Source organism: Zingiber officinale, chromosome 8A, assembly GCF_018446385.1.
Source record: "Zingiber officinale cultivar Zhangliang chromosome 8A, Zo_v1.1, whole genome shotgun sequence".
In the NCBI taxonomy this organism is placed as follows: domain Eukaryota; kingdom Viridiplantae; phylum Streptophyta; class Magnoliopsida; order Zingiberales; family Zingiberaceae; genus Zingiber; species Zingiber officinale.
The window spans coordinates 59,595,145-59,621,500 of NC_056000.1; the positions used below are offsets into that span (position 1 = coordinate 59,595,145).

Genomic DNA, 26,356 nt, shown 5'->3' on the forward strand with positions numbered 1-26,356 from the left:
ATTTATTGCCAAGCACCATCCTTTGCAAAATTGGAGAGTTTGAAGATGCAAAGGAGCTATGGAGCAAATTGGCCAAGCTTACAAGATCATGAAGAATTCAGAGAGGGTGACTCTTTGGAGCAAGACCAAGAGGAGGACTCCGAGGTTGAGAGATGCTTAACCTCCGAAGAAGAGGAAATCCAAGAAGCTTCATCCTCAAGGGAATGCAACGAAGGGAACAAGGAGGGAGCATACTCCTTGTTTCATGTTCAAGATGATGAAGCCTCCACCTCTAGGATTGAGGGGGAGCAATCCTTGGTGACGCCGGATCAAGAAGAAGGAGAAGCTTCTACATCCGGGTCAAGTGAAGAAGAAGAAGATGGTGCCACCTCCGAAATTCAAGAAATAGCAAATGGAGGAGCAAGTGCCATCCCTACACAAGAAGGTATAAATGTTTCAATTAAAAATAAAAATCATATAATATGTTTTGAGTGTAGGGAAAGTGGGCACTACAAGAGCAAGTGTCCCAACTTGGCCAAGAAGAAGGGTCAAGTGACGCAAAAGGGCAAGGAGAAGCCCGAGGAGACCATTCCCGGAACAAAGAAGAGCAAGGAGCATATCATATGCTTCTCTTGCAATCAAAAGGGGCATTACCGGAGTCAATGCCTCAAGGGGAAGAAGATGGTCAAGGCTCAATGAGACATTAGTCAAGGGGAGCCTCAAGGTAAAGAAGAAGGTAACATTTATTGAGCCTACTCCTTTACATTATGGTAAAAAGCATGATAGTTCTAATTTTATCATTTTAATGCGATTTACCATAAGAATAGGAAGCATGAGGGCTTTAAGGAAAAGCATGTGGCCCTACATGCCAAAACTACTACACCTAAGGCTAGGAATGTAGGTAAAAGTCTAGGCAAGAACTCTAAGGATTGTAGCTACAAGCCTAGAAACAAAAATGCTCATGGACTTAATGGAAAACCAAAAATCAAGGACTTAGTGATGGAAAATCAAGTCTTGAGGTCAAGACTTGATAAAATGGAAAAGACCCTAAGAAGGATGGAAAATATCCTATTAGGCCAAAATGAGCATAGCCTAGGTCTAGGAGCACAAAGGTCATCCAATGGTCATAGAGGTTTGGGATACAAACCCAAAGCTAAAAAGGATGTGCCTAGTTATCATAGGGTTCCATATAGCTATGGAACAAACCCTAAGTCTAGAGGTCAAGTCCAAGATACAAGGGAAGATATCCCTAGAAGTATCTTTGCAACCAAAGTGACTAAGACTTCTAAGAAGTCTAAGAAAGTCACTAACAAGGTCACAAGAGAGGCTATCCCTAGAGTTGACCTAGAAAATGTGACCAAGGCTTCTAAGAAGCTCAACAAGGTTATTAGGAAGGTATCTAGAGAAGTTATTCCTAGTGAGTACCTAGAGCATCCAAGGAGCACCAATAGGTGTTGGGTTCCTAGGAGCATCTTCTCTACCCCATAGATGGGTTAGAGAGTGTCAACTCCGATTAGAAGGGTAGTTAACCCAACTTTGAGGAAATTGACACTCAAGGAGCATTTTCAAGGTTTTTGTTAACCTTTGAAAATGAAATGGAATTATTATTTACTCCTTGAAAGAGTAAAATGTGTCTAATGGTGGAAAATTGATTTTATCTTAAAAAGGCATAAATTGGGAAAACCTAGAGAAATACCAAGTTAGGATTTTGGTATTCTCTTAGAAATTTTAAGGCACTCCGGGCCTTGATTTATGTGATTACTCTTGAGGAAAAATGGAATATGCCAACATTTGAGGATAAGCTTAATTTCAATTGACATAAATTAATCAAGAGAATTAGAAATGCCCATTTAGGTTTTGGCACTCTCTTGAAGCACTTTGGGCAATCTAGGGTTTAAGTTTTAGGATTAGCTAAGATTAATGATACTTAGATAGGTAATCTAGGTATATTTTATTTATGCTAAACCTTGCCATGATTGTTTGCTCATAATATGCCATGACATCATATTTTATCTTATTTGTGTTTTGCATTCATGACTTATCATGAAAAATACAAAAATACCATGTCATGTCATACATACATCATGTAGTTATAGGATATTTTCTTTTGAAAATTATTTCCTTTTGATGTATGCCATAACATAATCATGCATTAAGTTTAATTCCTTGTAAATTAAGGACAAATGGCATTTAACATCACTTATTAACAAGTGACATCCTAGGTGGATGTTTAATATCTTTAAAATGCCTAGATAGATATGCATGATCCCTAGAATAGGTTAAAACCAAAATCTCACATCTCACAAGGACTATAAGGTGACTTGTATGTGTTTAAGTGCACATTAGATACAAGTGAGATGTTAGGAAGATGAACAAAACTCAAGATGTTGATTTAGTGCATTCTTCTGAGTTTTAGGTTCATCAAAACACATAGTTATGTGTTTTTCCATCATTGGGAAAGCTAATGTACAAGTCATGTGCATTAAGCCCAAGGAACATGGTGGGATATTGGTTTTGAAAATGTTTTTAAAATAATTTTGGAAAACCTTGGTGAAGGCTATCTTTTGATAGTAATCACCATTGAATAGTTAGACACAAACTTGAAGAAAACACTAAAGTTTTTGCAAGTTCTCAAGTTTGTGTCAATCTTTGAAAATATGATGTATTTTCATAGAAAACTATTTTTCCATGATAAATTATACCCTAAATAATGTCTACACAAATTTTTACGATTTTTGGAATTTTGTAGAATTCTCTAGGGGTTTCTGAAATTGGCTGAAATTGAATTTCAGCAATTTCAGACCTCCAATCGATCAGTGGATCGATTGGAGTGCCTCAATCGATCAGCCGATCGATTGAAAAGGCATTTCTCGCGAGCAGAAGCTCGCTGGATCGATCAGCCGATCGATCCAAGAAGACTGAATCGATCAGTGGATCGATTCAGAAAGGTTCAATCGATTGGAACCCAACTCCAATCGATCCAAGTTGCTGATTTTGGCTGGGAAAGCCTGATTTCAGCATCCTTAAACCTAATTTAGTCTAGATAACCTTTCCAAACCCCTAAAAATACATGTGTATACATAGAAAGGGTGTTTTCATGTGAAAACAAGGATGGATTGGTTAAGGAAGGCTAAGTTGAAGTTTAGGTTGAGGTTTGTTTCAAATTTTGAATATTTGAACCTCAAAACTTCTAAAATTGGGTTTCCTAAAGTTTTGGGGATTCCAAGTCATTGTTGGTGCAATGACAGAAGTTACCACCATGTCTTTAGGGGGAGAGACTCTTTAAAGACATGAAAATTATTTTTCATGAACCTTGGAAGGTGGTCAACCTTCCGTTAAGAATATGCTCAAGGTTGAGCGTTTGAACTTTAATGGGGAGTGGATATCCTCATTGTTCAAGTGGCTTCAAGTGGATAATGCTCAAGGATGGGCATTTACCTACATTGGGGGAGAATGTAGAGTTAAGGTTAATGAAGGGTATGGGGCCTTCATTATCGTGTTGGTCACAACGAGTGAAGTTGTGAACAACGATGAGCAACTCTTCAGGGGGAGAGTTTTCAACAATGGGGCATTTGTTGAAGAGTGCCCAAAATTGAGGCACGGGTTGATGTGTGCTCAAAGATGGTTTGATGTGTGCCAATAGGGGGAGAATGAAAGAGAGTAAGTTAGGCTTTCATTACCTAGAGGGAGTTTGCCCTCTTAGGGGGAGAATGAAGGGCTTAACTTATGTATTCATTACCTAGTGGCATGAAGAAGGTTTAGGCTATGGGATTAGCCTAACTTACATGTGGTATTGTAAGTAATAGTGTTGGTATTGTCAAACATCAAAAAGGGGGAGATTGTTGGTGCAACATCCCTCAGGTCAAGGTTGACCTGGTTGACCAAGCTTGAGTCTTGGTTTGGGTTTCGATGTTTGACAATGCAAGGTTGATTGAAGAAGAGTCAAGTAGGTCAAGGATGACCGGATACTTGACTGGGAAGTCCTAGTGAGTGAAGCTAGGCAGGAGGAAAATCCTGGTGAGTGAAGCCAGGTGAAAGACCTAGTGAGTGAAGCTAGGCAATTGGAAAAGTCCTGGTGAGTGAAGCCAGGCAAGAGAAATCCAGATGGGTCAAGGTTGATCAGACATCTGGTCCTGGTGAGTGAAGCCAGGCAAGAGAAATCCAGATGGGTCAAGGTTGATCAGACATCTGGTGAGAGTCCAAGTAGGTCAAAGGGATTGACCGGATACTTGGCACGAGAAAGAAAAGTCCAAGTAGGTCAGAGGGACTGACCGGATACTTGGCAAGAAGAGAAAAGTCCAAGTGGGTCAAAGGGATTGACCAGACACTTGGTGAGAGAGTCCTAGCTGGTCAAGGGTGACCGGATGCTAGGTCTTATGTACCAACAAGTCATGGTTGACTAGATGTTGGTTTAGGGGGCTTTGGACTTGGTTTTGGGCAAAAACCAAGTTTGGATTGATCCGTGGATTGATCCAGCAGGTTTGGATTGATCCGTGGATTGATCCAGCAGGTTTGGATTGATCCGTGGATTGATCCAGCAGGTTTGGATCGATCCATGGATCGATCCAGCAGATCTGGATCGATCAGTGGATCGATCCAAACGATTTGGATCGATCCGCCGATCGATCCGGTGAGTCCCCGCGAACAGAACCCCTCTGGATCGATCCGTGGATCGATCCAGAGGTCCCAATCGATCAGTGGATCGATTGGGACGCTGCTGCTTCGCACGATAAGCGCTGGATCGATCCGTGGATCGATCCAGGCATGTTTCCAGAGCACAGAGGCGCTCTGGATCGATCCGTGGATCGATCCAAAGCCTCCCCGATCGATTGGGAGCAATCCAATCGATTGGGATTCGACCGTTGGCGTCGTTTATAGCTGTTGGCGTGCGATTCTTTCAGCAGAACTTCACCGATTGATTCCAGATTCATCACAGCTCCTCCCCAGCACTCTCTAAGCTCCTCACCGCCAGTTCTTGAAGGTTCTTGGAGGTTCATCCAAGTCAAGAGGCGAGTTGCAACGAGAAGAAGAAGAAGCTAGGGTTTTTACTGCATCTCTTGTAAGCTTTTGCTTATTCTTTACTACCCTTTCTTCTACTTGTATTGAGAGTCTTGTAGGGCTTCTCCGCCTTCGGTAGTTACCGAAAAGGAGTGTTTATTAGTGGAGGTGTGTGTGTGTGCGTGGATCCTTGGACTAGTCACCTCTTGTGAGGTGGATACCAAGTAAAATCCTATTATTAGCTTTGTTGTAGTTTGTTTCTTTGTATTCCGCTGCGCATCACTTTGAAGAAACAAGCAACGAAGCACGACGAGCACACGCGAAGCTATTCACCCCCCCTCTAGCTACTTTTCGGTCCTAACATGTACCACCTCATGAGGGAGACCAAGAGCCATGACTCTTGGTATCCCATGGAGGTTTATAACCACTCCATGAAGTGGTCGGCCACTTGATTGCAAGTGAATGCAATTGTGTGCTCATTCACTCTTTCTTCTTCCTCATCTCTTCCTCTCTACTCCCTCTTTTCCTCCATTTCCATGAGCCACAAAGAGTGCTAGCACACTCTAGTGTCTTTTCTCCATCTCGTTGTTCATGTGGATACATATAGAGGAGTGTTCACTTAACACTCTCGACATCCGACAACCTTGGACGAGCGGGATAAGCGAAGGGCTTCACAACAAAGGTATAAAATCTCTACCATGTAGATCTAGAGTAGATCTAGGATAGAAACAAGTACATGAATTTATTTTAATCTTCGCACGGATCCGGTGGCAAGACTTCGGGGTTTCTACAACGCAAAAAACAGTTTTTGCGGCCCGAAAGTCCCAACAGTTTTGAGGAATCAATATTATTTTAAATTCTAAAGTTTTGACCAAATATTTGATCGAACACAGACCAACTATTAATTTATTTATGATAAAGATAGGTTGACAAGACAATAAAATTAATGAATAAAATCTCCTCTTACAAATGTTTGAATTTGTATACGTCCACACTAACGTGGCATAAAAAATTCATGGAGATTTTGAGGTGTTGGTCTTGACCAATTATTTTTTTTTATTCTTAGAATTTCAAATATTTTTCAATCCCCTAGATGTTAGAGAATACACTTACTGGTCCCAATTATAATGATTGGAAATGAAACTTGAACACTAAGGTGGACTGTCCTCTCAGAAATGAAAATAATAAAGGTATATTTTATTCATTAGTTGTTGAAACATGGTTAGTGGTATTATCTACCAGTACCTAGTGTGTAGATACGGAAGTCACTAATCATGTCTGCAATTCATTGCACGGGTTTTAGGAAACCCGACAACTATATGAAGGGAAAATCACAATCTACATGGGCACTGCTGCAAAAGTAGCAGTTGTTGCAGTGGAAGATGTTTATCCTTTGATAAGAATAAAACATTGATTGTCTTTATGTACCAAGTTTTAGAAAGAACTTGATTTCAGTTTCTAAAACTATTTAAGGATGGATATTCTGTGTCTTTTGATGACAAAGTTGTTATCAAGAAAAATAGGGAAGTTATCAGTTCTGGTACGTTGGATGGCAATACTCCCACAATGCAACAAAAAGGAAATTAATAGCACATCTTCTAAATAAGAGGAAGCAACCTTTGGAAAAGAACCAAACATATCTTTGGCATCTAAGGCTAGGTCATATTAACTTGAGTAGGATTCAAAGGTTAATAGCCGATAGACTTTTGGGTTTATTGGTGGTGGAAAACTTTCTAACCTACGAGTCTTGCTTGGAAGGGAAAATGACCAAGAGGATTTTTAAGACTAAGGGGTATAGAGCCAAAGACGTGTTGGAGTTGGTTCATTCTGATTTGTACCTATGACTATCCAGGCAAGAGGTGATTTCAAATATTTCGTCTCTTTTAGATGACTATTCGAGATACGAGTACATTTACATGATGCGCCGCAAGTCTGAGTGCTTTGATAAGTTCAAGGAGTACAAGGCTAATGTGGAGAAATGTCATGGTAAAAGTATCAAGACACTACGGTCTGATCGTAGTAGCGAGTACCTCTTAGGAGAGTTTAGGAGTTACTTATCAGAGGTTAGGATTCAATCTCAACTGTCTGCACCAGGTACACCCCAATAGAATGATGTGGCAGAACGAAGGAATAGGACTCTTATGGAAATGGTTAAATCAATGATGAGTTATTCAGAATTACCCCTTCTAAGTCAGTACCCTATACTCCCATAGAATTGTGGGATGGGCGTAAGCCTAGTCTAAAGCATATTCGGATTTGGAGTAGTCTAGCACATGTACTAAAGGGAGACACTGATAAGTTGGAATCATGTATAGAAGTTCGCTTGTTTGTGGGTAATCCTAAAGGAACGAAAGGTGGTTTATAGTCATAAAGATCAGAAGGTCATTGTTAGCACCAATGTCCAAGAGGACTATGTAATGAACCACAAGCCCATGAGTAAAATTATTCTTAAGGAAATAATAAAGGACACGTCTAATCTAGTACCAACAGTACAAGGTGAGATACCACAAGAAACTGCAACACGTGTCACAAAAGATGCAACATTCTGGCAAAGAGCAATGAATACAGAAATAGAATCTATGTATTCTAATCAAGTCTGGAAGCTTGTAGAACCACCAAATGGTGTAAAAACCATTGGGTGTAAATAGGTCTTTAAAAGAAAAAGAGGGATAGACGGGAAGGTGGAAACCTTCAAAACAAGGCTTGTTGAAAAAGGGTATCGATTATGAGAAAATATTTTCACCGGTAACCATGCTTCAGTCTATCCAGATTCTTTGCTGCTCATATGGATTATGAGATTTGGCAAATGGATGTCAAGACAGCTTTTCTTAATGGAAATCTTGAAGAAAATATCCATATGATGCAACTAGAGGGATTCATTGCAAAGGGTAAAGAGCACCTTGCTTGTAAGCTCAAACAGTTCATTTACGGACCGAAGTAAGCTTCGAGATCTTGGAACATCCGGTTTAATGAAGTTATCCAGTCTTATGGATTTATTCAGTATTCGGATGAGTCTTGTGTATACAAGAAGTGTGACAGAAACGTGGTGGTATTTCTTGTACTATACGTAGATGGAATTTTGTTAGTTGATAACAATATCAAAGTGTTGTCAGAAGTAAGGGTATGGTTGTCGAAGCAATTCGATATGAAGGACTTGGGAGAATGCGGACATATGCTTGGGATCAAAGTAATAAGGGATCACAAGAAAAGAATGTTGTGCTTATCCCAAGCTTCATATATCGATATTATCCTAGCTCGTTTTAGCATGCAAGACTCTATGAAAGGTTTATCTACCTTTTGGGCATGGAGTATCTTTATCTAAAGAGATGTCTTCGAAGACATCAAAAGAGATAGAAAAAATGAAAGCAGTTCCTTATGCTTTAGTTGTAGGGAGCATAATGTATGTTATGTTATGCATGAGACAGGATATCTGTTTTGTCGTGGGCATGGTTAGCAGATATCAAAGTAATCCAGGACTGGGACACTGAACTGCCGTAAAGCATATATTCAAGTACCTGAGATGGACTAGAGATTATATGCTAGCTTACAAGGCAGATGATTTGCTCCCTGTGGGTTACACGAATTCGGACTTTCAATCTGATAGGGACAATAGCAAGTAAACCTCGGGGTTTTGTGTTTACTTTAGGAGGTGAAGTCATAACTATGGAGGAGTGTTAAGCATTGGTGCTTTTTTGGACTCCACTATGGAAGCTAAGTATATGGCAGCCTCTGAGGCATCCATAAAAGCTATATGCTCAAAAACTTCATGATGGACTTAGATATGATTCCTAGTTTGCCCAAAAATTATTACAATTTATTGTGATAATAGTGGTGTAGTAGCAAACTCGAAGAAACCATGAGTCCATAAGGCAAGTAAACACATTGAGCGCAAGTACTACCTAATACGAGACATCATATAAACGAGAAAAAGTTGTTGTCACCTAGATTGCATCAGATGATAACCTGGAAGATCCTTTCACTAAGGCCTTTAAGGCAAGAGCTTTTGATGGGCATGTTGAGGGGTTGGGAATCAGATGTATGGCAGGATAAATGACAGCATAGTCTTTTAGTATAAGTGGGAAATTATTGGAATGTATACTAAAAGCCTAGCTTTTTGTAAAAATATTTATTTAGAAACAAGAATAACATTGGTCAAATGTCTACATTTATGCTAAGTGTAGTTGTCCATTTAATTTATATTGTAGATAACATAGTGTGAAGAGACGCACAGAAGATCATGTGATCAGATCCTTATAAATTATAAATAGTAGCTCACAACCAAGATGGAATGAACAAACCAATGGAGTGGTTATAATGTAATTTGGTATTAGTTTATGTAGACTATAAAATTACACTAGTACACTATGAGTATATTGAGCAGGATCATTTGAGGTAGTTTCTTTTATACTGACTATATAAAATAACAAAACCTCTGTTATTATGGAAGTGCGTACTCTTAATCATGATATAATAATAAGCACATACATTTAATATTTATTTCTTTAATTTATCAAAGGGTGTGATTTAGCTCGTTAAATCAATAGGCCCGATAAGTTGGGACATGATATTATTTATATAGTGTGTTGTTGATTATAGAATGAAATTGTGTCCTAGTAATCTAGGTTGATGATGTCCCCTTGAGAACCTCATAAGGATTGTCATGTAAACCCTACAAATGGACCTAGTCCGGCATGACAATGAAGTTGAGTGGTACTACTCTTGGAGTTAGACATTGATTAAGTGAGTTGTCAGTAACTCATTTAATTAGTGGACATTCTATATCTTAAACACAAGGAGATTAATGCATTCATAATAAGAAGGAGCCCATAATTTAATTTGGGATTGGTGCGATAGTTCAATAATAACTCCTTAGTGGTATGAGTTATTATTGATGAACTTGAGTTGGGTGTTCAGGTGAACACAGGAAGATCAAGCTCATCGGGAAACCAAAACCAATTTCTCCTCTCGGTCCCTGTTGTAGCCTCTATAAAATCTTGTATCCACAAAGTCCACTTCTTTACCAAGTAATCGTCCAGCCACATCCTTGCTTGGTGCAAGGGGCCGGCCAAGCATGAGCTTGGAAGCCAAGAGGTGGTCGGCCATAGCTTGGTGCCCAAGCTAAGGGTCGGCCACATAGAGAATAAAAGGAAAATGAAGTTTTGTTTTGAAACAAAATTTTGTTAAAATCTTTCCTTATTTGTAGTTATCTACAATGGCTAAAAGAGAGATTTTATTTTGTTAAAATCTTTCCTTATTTGTAGTTATCGACAATGGATAAAAGAAAGATTTCAATTTCCTTTTATAGCCATCATCATGGTTTTAAAAGAGAGTTTTAAAATTTTAAAATCTTTCCTTTTATAGCTATCTACAAAAGATTAAAGAGAGATTTTAATTTTGTTAAAATCTTTCCTTATTTGTAGTTATCTATAATGTTTAAAAGAGATATTTTAATTTTTGATAAAACTTTCCTTTTTTGTAACCATGATTTAAAAGGAGAAGTTTTAATTAATCTTTCCTTTTTGTAGTTGTCTACATGTTTTAAAAGAGAGATTAATTTTAAAACTTTCCTTTATTGTCATGTACAATAGGAAATTTTTAAAAGAGAGATTTTAATTTTGTTTAAAATCTTTCCTTGCTTAGAGCACAAGCTTGTGGCCGGCCACACCATGATAGAAAAGGAAGTTTTATTTTTTTTTATAAAAATTTCCTTTTTTTCCTTGACCAAGGATTATAAAAGAGAAGGAGAGGGTGCCTCATGAGGTAACACAACCCTATTCTCTCCTCTCTTTTCCTTGGTGTGGTCGGCCCCTTCCTCCCTCTCTTTTCTCTTCCTTAGGTCGGCGGCACTCCATCCTCTCTTCTCTTCCTTTCTTCTTTCTAAGGTCGGCACTCATCTCTTCTTGGTGGCCGAAACTTGAAAGAATTGGAGAAGACTCTATCTTGGTGGCCGACTATTTGGAGGAGAAGAAGAAGAGAAGGAGTTTCCTATTTTGGCATCCCTTGGTGGCTCGAGAGTCTTGGAGGAGAAGAAGTGGTTCGAGTGGATTCCATCTTGGTAGATTGTTGCCCACACAACATCCAAGAGGAGGAGAGAAATACAACAGAAGATCAAGAGGTCTTTAGCTACAAAGAAAGGTATAACTAGTTATTTGTTTCCGCATCATAACTAGTTCATGTTCTTTGTTTAGATCTTGAAAAACCAAACACAAGAGGCTATCGATTTTAGTTTATCATTTTTGTTATCGATTTTATTTTTTGATTTCATATTTCGATATTATGCTTCTATTGAGATCTCTGTAGTTAAACCTAGTTTACTATGAGAAGTTTAAATAACTAATTTCTTTGAAAGGCTTTGTCTAGGCAGTGGTGGATGATCTCATACCCAAGAAAGGCCTAGTGTCTTGCCACGTTTGACCTGGAAGCTGATCCTTGAAATAAATATTTGATCAACTTCTGTAATATGGTTTAACTTAGGAAGATCACATCGGTTAAACTTGAAGTAAGAATGTTATGTTTCGTTCCCAATTCAAGTTTAACTTCTAAAGGACAACTTGGATTAATAATGTTAAGCATCATTTGCAATCCAAGTTTGACTTCAGTAGAGCACAAGGGTAGCTAGGAAAAGTTCTATGCTTGTACAAAATTTTTGTACAGGGGAACTAGAGTGGTATTCTGAGTAGCAACCAACATGGAGACTGTCAAATACTCTATTACTCTCCTTTCCATATTATTGCTTATTGTGCTAAATTTGTGATGCAGAAAGACAAGTTACTGAAAAAGGGGGCTCTAGGCGCCCGGAGTTGGTCTGGGTGCTCGGGATAGGGCTGAACAAGGCGATCAGTGGAGCTTGGTGGTGCAGGGTGATTGGCCAGGATACAACATGGTTCGGGCACCCAAACAGTTCCAAGAACTGGGAGAAGGATAAGTTTTCGGAGATAAAGTTTCATCGAGGAGTCACCATGTCCGTAACCTAGGCGCCCGGGGGTGGTCCGAGTGCCCAAAGGAGGATAAGTCAATGACGTATTTGACCCTGTTGGAGATGCTCAGTGGTGGTCCGGGTTTCAGTCAGATACAACATTTGCTCCAACTTTCGCTCTTGCGCTCTGCTTCGAGAAGGCTTCTACGACAATATAAAGTTACTCCGACTAATAGCAATCAAGTTTCTTTTCCTTATTTTGTTAGTACTCATTTATTATTCCTGCATTTGTACTTAAACTTTTTGTAATCTTTACGAGATTATATTATTGCCCAATGAAAACACTCAACGAGTGCGGGCTTCGGAGTTGGAGTCGTCAAAGGTCCGGACTAAGTAAACTAAACCTGTGTTAATGATTGTTTTATTGCTATCTCACTTTCTTTTCTTATATTTCCACTATGGACTTAATTTTCAAAAGAAAAGAAACATTTTCAAAATCATGTGATTCACTCCCCCTCTCACGTGCTCTTGTTCCAACAAGGAAAACTTGGTCTAGGAAATTAGGTAGGGTAAGGCATACCCTACTTGATCTATTTAGCTAAGTAGAATTAACCAAAGCTAACTCACTACATCCTGACTAGTTAGACCAAGGTTCATCAATAGGAAAATTAAATGTCCAATTTCTTAAAAAGACTTTGTCTAGAAGTGATTGTTGCTCTGATACCTAAGAAGGCAAAATTCCTCTTAAAATATTGAGAAAATTTTCTTTGGAAAGTCTCTTGAAAATTTTCTTGAAAATACTTACCTAAGAAAATTTCTTTAAACTTAATGAAAACTTTTACAAACTCTCCCTGATATATACCTAAATAGCTTTTATTATGTCATTTTGCTTTACTTGCATTTTGGATTTATGGACTTGACATTTTAATAATTTGACTTGGACATGGTGTTTAACCTTGTGGCTTCTTGTTTTTACTTTGATGTTGTTGTGTAAGCCGAGTCAGTTCACAGTCAGTTGTTTTGTTTATATATTTTATCTTATGTCTTCTACTATATTTTTGTTCCAATTGTTTCAAAAATACTTGAATATTTTTTCTATGTTTGAAAAATATTTTGAAAATACTTGAAATTTTTTTATGTTTGAAAATGTTTTGAAAATACTTGAACTTGTTTTTAATTGCTTAAAATGTTTAGAAAAAGGGTTGTAAATCTTGAAACTTTAAGTACTTTGAAAAAATTAGTTTAGAAAAGACTTTGAAATTTACCTTGGAACATCTTTTGAAACTTATTTTAGAAATTCACTTTAAAAATCCTTTTGAAAACTAGAGTAAAATATCTTTTAAAATTTACTTTGAAATAGATTTTCAAAAATCCTCCTATTTGAAAATATTCATCAAATCCGTTTTTCAAAATTTTCTTACATGAAAACCATTTTCTTAGAAAAGAATTTTTCATATTTCAAAACCTTAATTCCAAAAAAATTTTTGTAAAAGATTTTGAAAACTTTTGAAAGTTGCTTGAAGATTAATTTAAAAAATACTTTGAAAACTATTTTAAGAGATGCTTTAGAAAATTCTTTAAATAACTTTGAAAATTGGTTGCCCAATTACTTTGAAAAATTTTCTGAAAATTATTTTGAACAAATTCTTGCAAAGTTTATACTTGAAATATGCCTTGTTGTAATTTTTTTTTTACTTGAAAAATATTTTTAAAACATTTCTTTCAATTTTTTTTGAAAATGTTTCAAAAATGACTTGCCCAATTATTGGCTTTGAAACCTTTACTTTTACAAGCTTCCTTAACGTAGTTGCTTGTCTAACACTTTAATATAACTAATTTGCATGCCTATTTTTTTATAAATGCCAAAGGGAGAGGGTAAGGATTTAAGATTAGAAAAATAAAAAATCATAACTCAAAAATTATAAGGAACTAGGGTGCTAAACACACGACAGTGTAGCAAAAAATATCTAGTTCCTTTCAGAAGATCCATGCGAAAGAAAATCATATACTAAGTTTCTACATGATATAGGGAGTTATACCTTTGATGCATGCACTCGATCTCCCGACAGCTAGGATCTCAGCACGATCACACATTCATGCCTTTAATAGTATCCACACGAACAAGCTTCTCGTCCGTCTCACGAACTCAAGGATTGGAGAAGAAAACCACCTAAGGTTGTACTAGCAACCAAGCAAAGTGGTTCGGTGGAGGAAGGAAGAAAAGAGGAAGATGAGAAGAAGACCAAAATGAACTCATTTCTTCATTGGCGGAAATTCACCTTTTGTACCCCTAATGGAATATCAAAGGTCCCTTTTTTCCTTTTGCTCCTCCTTCATAAATGACTTTTAGTCATCTTTCATGAAGAGCCTTCTCATCTTCTATGAAAAGTCTTTTCATCTTCTTTTACATGATCAATTCAAAATTGATCTTTCCTCTTCCTTGATGAATTCAAGTTCAGCTAATGAGTCTAACTCATTTGACCTCATCAATCTAAATTAACTCCATGAATATCAATTCAAATTGACTCCATGAATCTAATTCGAATTAGACTTAATCCAATAATTAGATCCCATTGAGTTTAACTCAATGAGTCTAATTTGTATTAGATTTAATCCAATGATCCATCATATGAACTCATCTCTAAATCAACTTGTTCTTTGTGTGTGACGATTGGCAATGTATCCAAATCAACATTTAGATACATAAGCAATGAGTGACATCTAACAAGGCATCATTGCTACCCAAGTGATGAGAATGTCAAGATCCACTTTACCTTTCCATGGCTATTATCTTATATGATTTGGTCCTTCTATCCTTGATATGTAGATTGATCAATGAGGTATAGATTATATCATCCTCTTATCAATCTTTGTGTTTCTTGAACTCTAAGTAGACACACTAAAATAAATAAGCTCAATATCACATATTGATTCATTTGAGCATGGGCATACATTCTTGTGTCCTACTAATCAAGGGACCCACATATATTACTTTCATCATATGGAAGAGATAAATAAAATCTACATCACTTACATCCCTCCACATAAGTTATTGCATACCTAGTGATTGACTTTATAGTCCACCCTATTACAGGTGACGTTTACCGAATACCAAAGTATACAATGCCTTATGTAGGGAACGGTAGTGACTTCAGGTCTAAGGACTGATGTGCATAGATTTTATATACTTGTTTAGCATGTTTTGACGCATATTCTTATATTTTATATATGCTTTAGCTATGCACTTTCATGCTCCTTACTTTACTTTTGCCATAAATACTTTTCTTTGTTCGGAGATCTGCTCTTGTGTGTTTTATGCTTTCAGGAGTCGAATTTGGAGAAGAATTGATGTTCGTTCTATGATCAAATGGAGGAAAAAAACTTTGTAATGTGTGCCACACGGCCTTGCGAAGGGCAATGGCCCTGGCCGTGTGGTGATGACAGGGTCGTATAGCATCAACAGCAAGGGAGAGTGCCTTGGCCGTGTGAAGCTTACACGGTCATGCCACCTTTTCAAGCCAGCCAGTACACGGCCGTGTGTGCCACACGGTCGTGCAGCCTTTCCAGAGCCAAAAAATGGCATGATCGTGTGTGCCACACAGCCGTGTAACACTTCCAAAGACAGAAATTGGCTAAACTGTGTGGATTTGCACGGTCGTGTAAGCAGGTAGAAGCAGAACATGGCATGGCTATGTGAGGGTCACACGGCCATGTGACCTTGGCCAAAAGGAGGAGCGCCCTGGGATTCACACGGCCATGTCTTGGGTCGTGTGGCGCCCAAATTCCCTCTTTTATATAAAGGGTTTCCCCCTCTTTGAAAGGGGGGCTCTCCCTTTGGGGAGATCAGTTCTTGGGCACGATTTCCATCTATTAGAAGGCGTTTTCCGTCCAAGATTCGACTCCAAGGACGGTGGATTGGTTCTGGAGATCACTCGTCGTATTGAGATAAGTGTTCCTTTCTATTTTCTTGATTTGGATCGGAATGTCTTCAATCCTCTCATCTTCGGTTCTTTTCCTATTTTTTTATGGAGTATATTCCTTTGTTCTAGGATGGAGAGAGTATTGGTGATGTAAATTGATGTAAGATTCATGGATTTTCCATCTTCTTGATTCAAGGATGTTGTTATGTTTTGTATCAATCAATCTTGTATGGATTGTTGTGTTTTGTGCCCTAATACCATTCTTGATTGGTTGTTTGTATTTCTTGTGGAATCTTTTAGAAGAATTCTCTAGATTGTATTACAGTGGGGCGTCATGACAGGGTTTCCCCATTAAACGGACATTTAGGGGATTACTTGGAGGGGATGAAGCAGGGATCTACAAAGAAGTAGGACGGATTGATGTGCTGAATTCTATATCTTATTGTGGATTGATTAGTGATGATATTTCTATGTTGTATGACTGCGGGGCGTCGTGACCCAAGAATTTGGTATCCCCCACCGACTCATCTCGGATAATGGAAGCCAATTCTCGGGTCAAAAGCTCGAAGAATGGTGTGAATGCTATGATATCCAGCAAGCCTTCACCTCAATGGCTTATTCCTAAAGCAACGGCTAAGCAGAAGTCGCCAACCAGGAGATTCTCAGAGGATTGCGAGCTCGGCTCGACTACGCAGGAGGCAGTTGGGTCGAAAAACTCCCAAGCGTCCTGTGGGCCCTGCACACGACCCCAAAGGAGGCTATCGGCGTAACGTCATTTCATCTGGTGTACGAGTGTGAAGCACTAGTCCTGGTGGAAGTCAGGGTGGAGTCTGATCGAGTGCAGCACTATGACGAGGAGAATGGTGAGCGGAGAATGATGGAGCTAGACTTAGTCGACGAAGCACGAGACAAGGCTGCCATTTGGCTAATGGTATACCGGCGGCGGATGAAGTAGAGCTACAACCAGAGGGTTATCACGCGGTCCTTCCAAATCGGCGATCTAGTGTGGAAGAAGAAAAAGTCGGTCAGTGATGTTACCAAACTTGAAGCTCCATAGGTGGAACCCTATAAGGTCATACAAAAACTTCGCTCGGGAGCATATTATTTGGAAGATGAAGACGGAAGATGGCTTGAGCGACCGTGGAGTGGAACCACCTCCCACCCTATAGGGTCGGGTTAGAGGTGTGAATAAATATATTTGCCTATATGTGCGTGCATGTCTTCCAAATATAGGACAAATATGAATAAAACCACAATCATTCCAGACTCATGAGTTGGTCGGACAGATTAGGTCGAGCGGCGACCTTAAACTCATGTCTCCATCAACGGTTGAGCGGCGACCTTAAACTCATGTCTTCATCAGCGGTCGAGTAGCGACCTTAAACCCATGTCTTCATCAGTGGTCGAGCGATGACCTTAAACTCATGTCTCCATCAACGATCGAACGGTGACCTTAAACCCATGTCTCCATCAACAGTCGAGTGGCGACCTAAAACTCATGTCTTCATCAGCGGTCGAGCGATGACCTTAAACCCATGTCTGCATCAGAGGTTGAGCGGCGACCTTAAACCCATGTCTTCATCAGTAGTCGAACGGCGACCTTAAACCCTTGTCTTCATTAGCGGTCGAGCGGCGACCTTAAACCCATGACTACGCCATGAAACTGTCGAGCGAAGACCTTAAAGTCAAAACTAATTGATAGCTTAAGAAAATAGATAACTCGTTGCCGATCGGAGAAACATGAGACCACACTTGTAGTTTACACGACAATACTTGATCTAAATACAAGTCGAAAATGTCGAATGGCCAGAAAATAGACAAAGAAAAATAGCAATTCGCTGGGCGAACATACATTTATTGACACTTCAAGAAAATTTTACAAAAGCAAATCTCACAAGCCTCCCAAAACTCACAAGCTCATTCCAAAATTCTAAAACATCGTCGGGAAGTAACTCGGTCAGCTTGTCCTGACTGATGACTTTGCTTGTCAAAGCAGTGGAGAGATAGTCTCCTTCCTTCAGTTGAGCGAATGTCCTGTCAATAGCCAAGTCGAATAGATGGAGAGCTCGATCGGTGACTTTGTCATTAAAAGTATTCGAGCGGATGTAGGCTTGCTTCATGAAATCAAACATGCTTGACTCAGCTCCCTGATAAGTCTCTAAGGCCACTCGGGAGGCCTCTAGCTCTCCCCTCAACTTAGCTAGATCTTCATTTTTGGCGTCGAGCTGGTTCTTTGTGTCAATCTGCTTGGCCAACCGTCTTTCCCGCTTGGCCTTCAGTGTGGCCTCGGCCTCCTTCAGGTTCTAAGCCAACACCTGAAACTCTTTATTTTTTATCTCTAGATCTTCAATGGCTCAGAGTTTCTTGGTGTTGGCCAAGTGGATTAATTTTCGACTCAAAGGAGGTGACCTGTTTATTAAGTCAGGCAAGTTGTTCCGCCTGCTCGGCGCTCTTGCCTTTCTCCGCTTCGAGCTGCTCGAAGCTCTTATTCAGATCGGCCCTTAACTGAGACATCTCGACGTTCATCTGCTCTAATTGTGCTTGAGAAGCAGATGACTGACCGCTCGAAGCACAGAGCTACTGGACTTCACTCTCCAGGTAAGCAAGTCTATGGCATATGGTCAGGCTTTCCATCCAATACTGCAAAGAACGTTGAGTATTATACAAACTGAGCGGACAAAAGAAAGGGGAAAGATATACATACCCCAGTAGACATCTTAGTGTGGCTATTCACCAGTTCCCCCGGAGCTACCACCGCCACATGGGCTCGTGCATCAGCCCATATATGTTCGAACAACCCTTGTATTCTTATTTGATGTTCGGCGGGTAAGGGATGCTGGGTCGTCCGGATAGTGGTACTCGTTGGTCGGCAAGTGGATGATTGTCATTATTAATTTCTAGCCGCTCGGGCCAGAAGGTGCAGAAGTCATCCAGCCAGTGGTTGTGAGGTGGCCGACCGGATGCGGGACACCTACGCCACTGGTAAATATGGGGGCATGAAGGTGGTTGGCGGCGCATAGATCATCCCTTGAGATAGCCTGGACAATGAAGGTGTACGGTCGGAGGACAGAGATGCAAGGAATTCCCCAAGGCCCTTCTCAGGTGGAAGGGAAGTCTCACCCCGCTCGGATGGGGGTGGAAGAGAAGTCTCACCCCACTCGGATGGAGGTCGAGAGTTGATCGCGATGGGAGTCTGTAGGGTTGAAGTAGCAGTTCAAGAGAAACCTTCCACTCAGTGCCTTTTGCGGTGTTGCAAGGGCTCGTCATAAGTTGTCGACTCCAAAGAGACAGCTATTGGGACCATATATGGCTGTTCAGACAGAAGGTCCATTGTGGTAGCCGCCGCATCACTCGTGGATGTTTGACTTCCTCCAGCACTGCTTCCCAACACTTGAGTTCCCTCCTCCTTGCCGAGCGGATACTTGTGGGAACCGATCGGCTACAAACCGTGGCTCTCCAATTCGGCCACGACGGCAGCATTGACCTCAGTGTCTACCAGTTTGGCTTTGCCGGCCAGAAGTGCTCGCAACATGACTTGAGCTGCAAAAGAAAAAAAGAAATTAGTTAGATTCAAAAGTTAAACTGAGAAGGAGCATACGTAGGTTATACGGAAGCCTTGTGCGGATCGGGCTCAAGCCAAACACGTAGACGACATCCTCTAGCAACAACTTATGTATATGGTATTTGTAACCGACCAAGCTGGAAGTGGCATGAAGGTAGTTCGAGCGGCTCTTGTATTTCTTGAGCTCTGGAGGGTTCAGCACCTCTAATTGCCACCTGGTCAGGAAGTCCGGCCGCTCAGGAAAGTGAACAAAGAAGTAGTAATCCTTCCCATGTTTGTTGGAGGACGATATCTTGTCAAAAAAGACTAAGCCCACTCGGCACCTCTAATTGTCACCTGGTCGGGAAGTCCGGTCGCTCAGGAAAGTGAACGAAGAAGTAGTAATCCTTCCAATGCTTGTTGGAGGATGGCATCTTGTCAAAAAAGACTAAGCCCACTTAGGCTTGAAAAAGAAAAGTCCCCGACTCGGACAATTTGGGATAATAGAAATTGTGGAAGAGCAGAGAGTAAGGGGAATGTCGTGCAGGCGGAACAAAACGACGACCCCGCACAATAGCCAGAAGGAGTTCGGCATTGGTTAATGGAGATAAATATGAAAATATTTACAAACGACAAAGAAGAAAGGGTGGATCGAGAACCACAAACCGGTGGTAAATTGGTCCCTAAAAAGCATACAAAACCCGAAGGTGGCTCATTCGAGCAATCAAAAGCCGAGAGAAGACCGATTTGATAATCTGAGGGAATTTCAAAGACAGCCCTCAAACTCTCTGCATCACCTCCATCGAACTTGGACTCAATGGACGTATACCATAGCCCAGGGACAGAGACAGGAGGTTGAGAGGAGCTTGCCATCGAAAATCAAGTCGACGGGAAACAACGAAGAAATTCAATTGAAAAGGAGGATGCTAAGAGCAATGAACAGATTCGATTGAAAGGATACGATGGCTTACTAGAGATCGCTGAGATTGCCAAAAAAGGTGAAGAACGCAGTGTCGCTGAGATGCTCACTGACGAAGACGCAAAATGAGGAAGGCGGCGAAGCACACGAGGTTTATAAACCTCTCAGCCGATCGACCTCAGCCGTCCGATCCAAGGTTACGAAAACCTAAAAGTAGATCCAACCGTTAATTTTGAAAAGGCGTGCGTCTCATCAAAAGCGGATGTTCGCTTTTCACATCGAGTGTGCAACGGCAGTAAAGGACACGTGTCCTGCGGTCATCAGATATCATTTAATGCACTTAATTAAAAGGGTATGACCGCTTGCTCGGCCATAATTAGTAGGGATTTGCACGGTCTTCAAGAAATTTGGATGACGTCAGTCACGATCAGACTCGCCCTAGGAAACACATAACGGAAGATAATTTGTCAAGTGTTGCTGCTCATCTTCTCAATTGACGTAAGAAACGAGCCACAAGACTGAACCTGACAATGCCAAAGGTAGCTGAGCGACATTGACTTGTGGGTCAGCCTTTTTTGACTAGACTTGAAGGAGAGGCTTGTGATGTGGCGATAAGGAAGAGCCTATCTAGCACAAGTTAATTGTCATAGTGTAGGTCAAAATTAAGAGGATCGGATGGAAATTGGTATTGAATAATGAAGTAAATATATATATATATAAAATATGTCTTCAAACTTTTAATAGAAGATTAAAATCTCAAACAAAAAGTCACATGAAATCCATTAATTACTTTGGTGAACTACTTTATATAGATTGTTATTTGCCCACAAGTCTGAAAATAGCAAAAGAATCACCATTTTCACAGACATCTTTATTTATCTATCTGGTGCATAGCTACTCTTCTAAGCAATCACTCCATGGTTTGGCAACAAGATGAAGTTGCCCTTCTCGTTGCGCTGCTATTCCAGGAGCTTCCCTCGTGTGGAACTCCTCCTTCTCCATACCATCAGGCAGCTCCCAATCAAACTGATGCACCAGGTTCGCCAGTGCAAGCTCCAACGAAACAATGGCGAATTGCAGTCCCGGGCAAACTCTTCGTCCCGATCCGAAGGGTATGTACCGGAAATCAGTTCCGTTGAAGTCCACCGTGCCATCCAAGAACCTCTCCGGCCTGAACTCCTCAGGCGCATCCCACTGCTTTGGATCTCTACCAATCGCCCACGCATTCACTAAGATTCTCGTCTTCTTGGGTATGTTGTAGCCTTGAATGATGCAGTCATTCAACGTTTCTCGCGGCAGTATTAATGGAACTGGGGGGTGCAGCCGAAGGACCTCTTTGATGACGGCCAGAAGGTAGGTCATTGGGTGGAGGTCTTCCTCTTTGACAAGTCTCTTTCTGTTCGCTATCCTTCTCACTTCCTCTTGCAATTTCTGCATGACGAGAGGATTGCGAACGAGCTCGACCATGGCCCATTCTAAAGTAATGTAAGATGTGTCCGTTCCACCTCCGAAAACATCCTGCAAATGTTGCAGAAAGAAACATCCAAAAAAAACAGATCAGTTCTAGTTTGAATCGTCAGAAAATGACTAGATCGATATTTACTATGAGAAGCGACTTGAGGTTTGCTGGGTCGAGGACAAACTCGTTCTTGTCCTGCAGCGACATCAAAACGTCCACGAAGTCCTTCTCCTCCTCCTTCTCATCGTGACCGTTTATATTTGACGACGCTCGATCCGCATGCTCCTTGATCACCTGATCCAGCAGCTCCTCCCACCTCTTCCTGAGCTTCCTCACCCTCGTCACGTAACCCAGCAACCCATCCACCCACCCCAGCCACCGGAAGTAGTCCCCGAGGTACACTGCCACCAGCAGCTCTGAGTTCTCGTTGATCAACTCTGCGAAAACTCGGCTCCGCCCTTCCGCTATTTTGAATTTTCCGGAAACCACTCGGCAGATCACGTCGTTGGTGAAGGAATATATGATTTCGGATAGATTTATGGTGGTCGAGGCCTGCGTCGCTATGGCCACCACCATGGCTGCCACCTCCTCCTCCCTTGCGCGGCTGTAGGACTGCACCCGCTTGGAGCTCAGCAAGTGGACGCTGCAGATCTTGCGGAGCTCCCGCCAGTAATCTCCGTAGGGGGCAAAGGCTATGTCGCCGTCGAGGAGGATCTTGGACGGCGTGATGGCAGGACGTCCGGCGCATACGAGGTCCTGGTGGCGGAGGACGTCGCAAGCGGCGTCAGGGGAGGATACGACGAGGGTGGGGACGTGGCCGAGGTGCAGGAGCATGACGGGGCCGTGGAGGCGGGAGAGGGCGGCGAGGGACTGGTGGAGGAGGGGACCGAGCTGGTGGAGGTTGCCGATGAAAGGAAGCCTTGGAGGTGAGGGGGGAAGGTTGGTACGTCCGGAGATCAGTTGTTTCCTGGATCGCAGCAGGAGAAAGAGCAGGAGAGAAGAGAGGGGAAGAAGGAAGAAGAGAGAGTAGAAAGCCATGTAGTTGCTGATGAAAAGGAGAGAACAGACACGTCTCTTTGTAGTAGCAACCAAAGCACATGCGGTATTTAATATCATTTTTTTAAATGAGTGCAATAATATTAAAATCAACATAAAAGCAAAATTACAAATCACTTCCAGATCTTACCTTTTGTTCTTCCTTATTGACTAAGGGAATTTACTTCCAGATTGACCTAGCACTCTTCCGGTCGATTTTAAATCCATCTGATCACCGGACGCTTAAGCATAGTCAAACTCATATTTTGATCGTCTCTTCCGGATCGCTAGATCATACCTACTTCGGTCACTTGGAAGCTGGTTCGACCGCCTGGACATCGAGGTCGCCCACACCTCACTCCAGTCTCCTAGAAATTCTTTACTCAATTAGCAATAACTTATTTCCAACTAGTCGCTTGGATCCTATCCAATCTCCTAGAACCACTAAGTAATTTCCTGTGATATAAGAGTTAGCGTACAAAGAGCATTCACACAACTTGAGGATTTTATATATACTCATTACTCGAAATTCAACTTACCGTGTCTAGTATCTCAAAGACTAAGTGAGAACAGATGCGTCTACTAAGTGATTGCATTAATGAGATAAAACAAAAAAAAAAATGCTCTTGTGAAGACATGTGGTCCCGATCTCTAGAAAATTTAGAATGTTTAACCGTTCCAAGTTCCAACCATTAATTCAAGCTTGATGACAATTAATTCTACCTACTTTCATCAATGTCCGTTTCAACAATTAATTCTAGCTTGGTGGGCAATTAATTCTTGTGGCCCTTGCTGCTGTAGCTCGACTTGATGTTTGTCATGCCTGTTTTAGGAATCTTGAGCAATTATGCACTTTTGTTACCTCTCAAATCGATGAGCAAATTTATTCAAAATGAAATGCATGCTCGAGCCTTGAAACTTGTAAATTTATACATTTACTCAAGATAATTTATAAATTTTTAAAGTATTTCATGCGAAGCCCATGAATCAACTTTAAGCTGATGAGTATCGCCTGCATCACCTTTTATTAATTTATAAAAATCTTCCCATGGAAATTTTTATAACAGTAAATTTTGTTAGTCAGAATTTGACCCGCTAGAATTTTCTATCGTCCAATCTATGCATATGATATTATTAAAATACCTTTGTACATGCATACATGAATGAATTCTAGCTGGCCTGGTCATTTAGCATTACCCTTTTTATAATTCAAGTTTTAAGTTTATTTATGAAATTAATAAAAGTCTCTTCATCCAATGGGCCATTATAAATTATGAATTTTCTTGCGTCACACAATCATGAAAGGGTAATGCTAAATGGTCAGAATCTGGTCACCCAGAATACATATATGCATGTGTATGCATGGGCATTTTAGTAAAATCGTATGTATATATTAATTACATGCATGTATTATGATTGGAAGATAAAAATTTCTAGTTGGCCAGATTCTGGTCAACAAGATTTACTGATCATGAAATTCGTATCAAATGTATGCTCAAGAGGAAATTGGAAGACAATTGGAGTACACAAAAGGTGATCTAGGTCGTCGAGAGATTAAATAAGGACGAGGTCTTTAAGATTAAAAAAATAATTAAAATCGAGAAGTTAGAAGAAAAAGGGGTTATTCATAACAAAATTAAGATGATTTGAAGTCTATAGAAATCTCATGGGTGAGGAGAAAACTTTTTATTTTATTTTTAAAGTTATGTCAAATGTTTTAGAGAGCTCTTATTAGTTAAAATTTATATCCAATGAATTTTAAATGAATCCGTGAAAATCTATTAAAACTTTGGATACCAAAAGATTTTTTATAGAGTTTTAAAAAGTAAGTTTGAATACCACATAACTTGTTAAAACTTTATAAAATTCTAATTTGGATACCACTAGATTTCTATAAAGTTTATAAAAGTATTGATTGAATACATCTAGACTTTTAAAATCCACGAAAGGCAGTCAAAGTAATTAAAACTCCAACATTAGATACACCCCCCTAAGCAACTATCTAGGAGCAGCTAAGGTAAGGGGAGGAAAGTGTAAAGAAGGAGAAGGAAAACTTGAAACTCTGTTTGGGAGGAAGTGAGTTACAGAAAGACAATGTAAGGAGGGGTAAGATTTAACCTTCCTTATCCATGAAACAAAAGAATTTCTTACACCCCGATTGGTTGTAAGAAAGAGCAAGGGAAACTAAAAAAATTTGTGTTACAATTTTATCTCTATTTTATTATATTAATTCTAAAAATTATTATTTTAGATATTTTTTGTGTAGCAATGAAAAACACTCGCACCGCCTGACTCGCACCACCCGACTCGCATCGCACGATGCTCGAACTTTGTTGACGCCAACGTCAATTTCAATGTCGACGCCAACTTCGATGTTGAATTTGACGTCGACTTCGACGTTGACACCAACTTTGAAGCCGATGCCGACTTTGACTGATGCCGACGCCAACTTCGACTCCAGCGCCGACTTTAACAAATGAGCTAAAATTGCTTGAACGTGTAAGTCTTAACCAATTAATGTATGTAAGATGTACTAGGTTCTTAACGTGTAAGTCTTTAACAAAAGTGAGGGTAATTTTGTAACTTTATATATTTAACCTTCGTTACCCTTACTTTTCTCCCAAACACGGTAATACATGCTACGTTAATGAACCTTCCATTCCTCCGAAACAAGAAGAATATAAATATTTTACGTCCTCTCTCTTTCCCTCCCTTCCCCTTCCGTTAATGAATCTTCGCTCACCTCTCAAGAAAAATTCTGAATTGGATCCAAAATTGATGGGTTAATGTAAGCTTATCCATGTGGTTATGCACTTTTCAAATAGGAATGTGTTCTTATTTATTATTAGGATTTTGGTTCACACGATGGACGACTACAACAAGTACTTGTCAAAATGTTTTTGTAACTAATAATGTAGAGGATTTTGGTTTATTATTAGAAATCCTAGGTTTTTTTTAATGTGTTTGAAAAATTAAATATTTTTTTTACTATTTTACTACGAAATAAATATGGATAACAAGAAGCAATTCATTTTGAATAATACATATCTTTCGTATATGATGATAAAAATAAGTAACCTTTGTTTTTTTTTAATGGCAGTAAAAAGAAAATGTACTTCTATGTTAGATTGCTTGACCCGTCCAAGTAGAGGGTAAGCAGAGCTGCTTGACCCGTAATTTCAAATTGCTTCTGCTGAGAATTTAGTTGTTTGTATTTCAAATTGGGTGCTCGTAGTTTAAAATTTACCTCCATTGCCTGCTTAATCAGCGTATAATCTCTAACAACATTCATGTTAGATTAGCAGAAATAACAGTTAATGTTTTCGAGACCTCTTTGCGCCATCGGATATAGCAGGGATTAACTATCCACGAAAGTCAAACCTTATATATAAAGACTAAATGCTACCTCTTTTTATTTTCTAAGCATTTTTCCATTCGCAAGCCCTCGCCTCCTTTTTTTAAGTTTTTTTTTGGTTGCTTTTGTTTTTTTTTGGTTGCTTTTGTTTAGGTCATGTCTCTTAGAGTTGAATCTCCTTGTTTCGTTGAGAGTCACCAAGATGACTCCTCCCACAAATGTAGACCTAGCACT

General features: G+C 40.0%; 1 protein-coding gene across 1 annotated transcript; it reads right to left on the minus strand.

Moving 5' to 3' along the window:
• Positions 1 to 20,986: 20,986 nt before the first annotated feature.
• On the minus strand, positions 20,987 to 22,806 carry LOC122009195 (cytochrome P450 71A1-like). Its single transcript, XM_042565262.1, has 2 exons — positions 21,877 to 22,806; positions 20,987 to 21,791 (listed from the first exon to the last, which is right to left on the minus strand). The coding sequence occupies exons 1-2, from the start codon at positions 22,768 to 22,770 to the stop codon at positions 21,168 to 21,170; spliced, it is 1,518 nt and encodes a 505-aa protein (XP_042421196.1). The 5' UTR covers positions 22,771 to 22,806; the 3' UTR covers positions 20,987 to 21,167.
• Between the last annotated feature and the right edge of the window lie 3,550 nt (positions 22,807 to 26,356).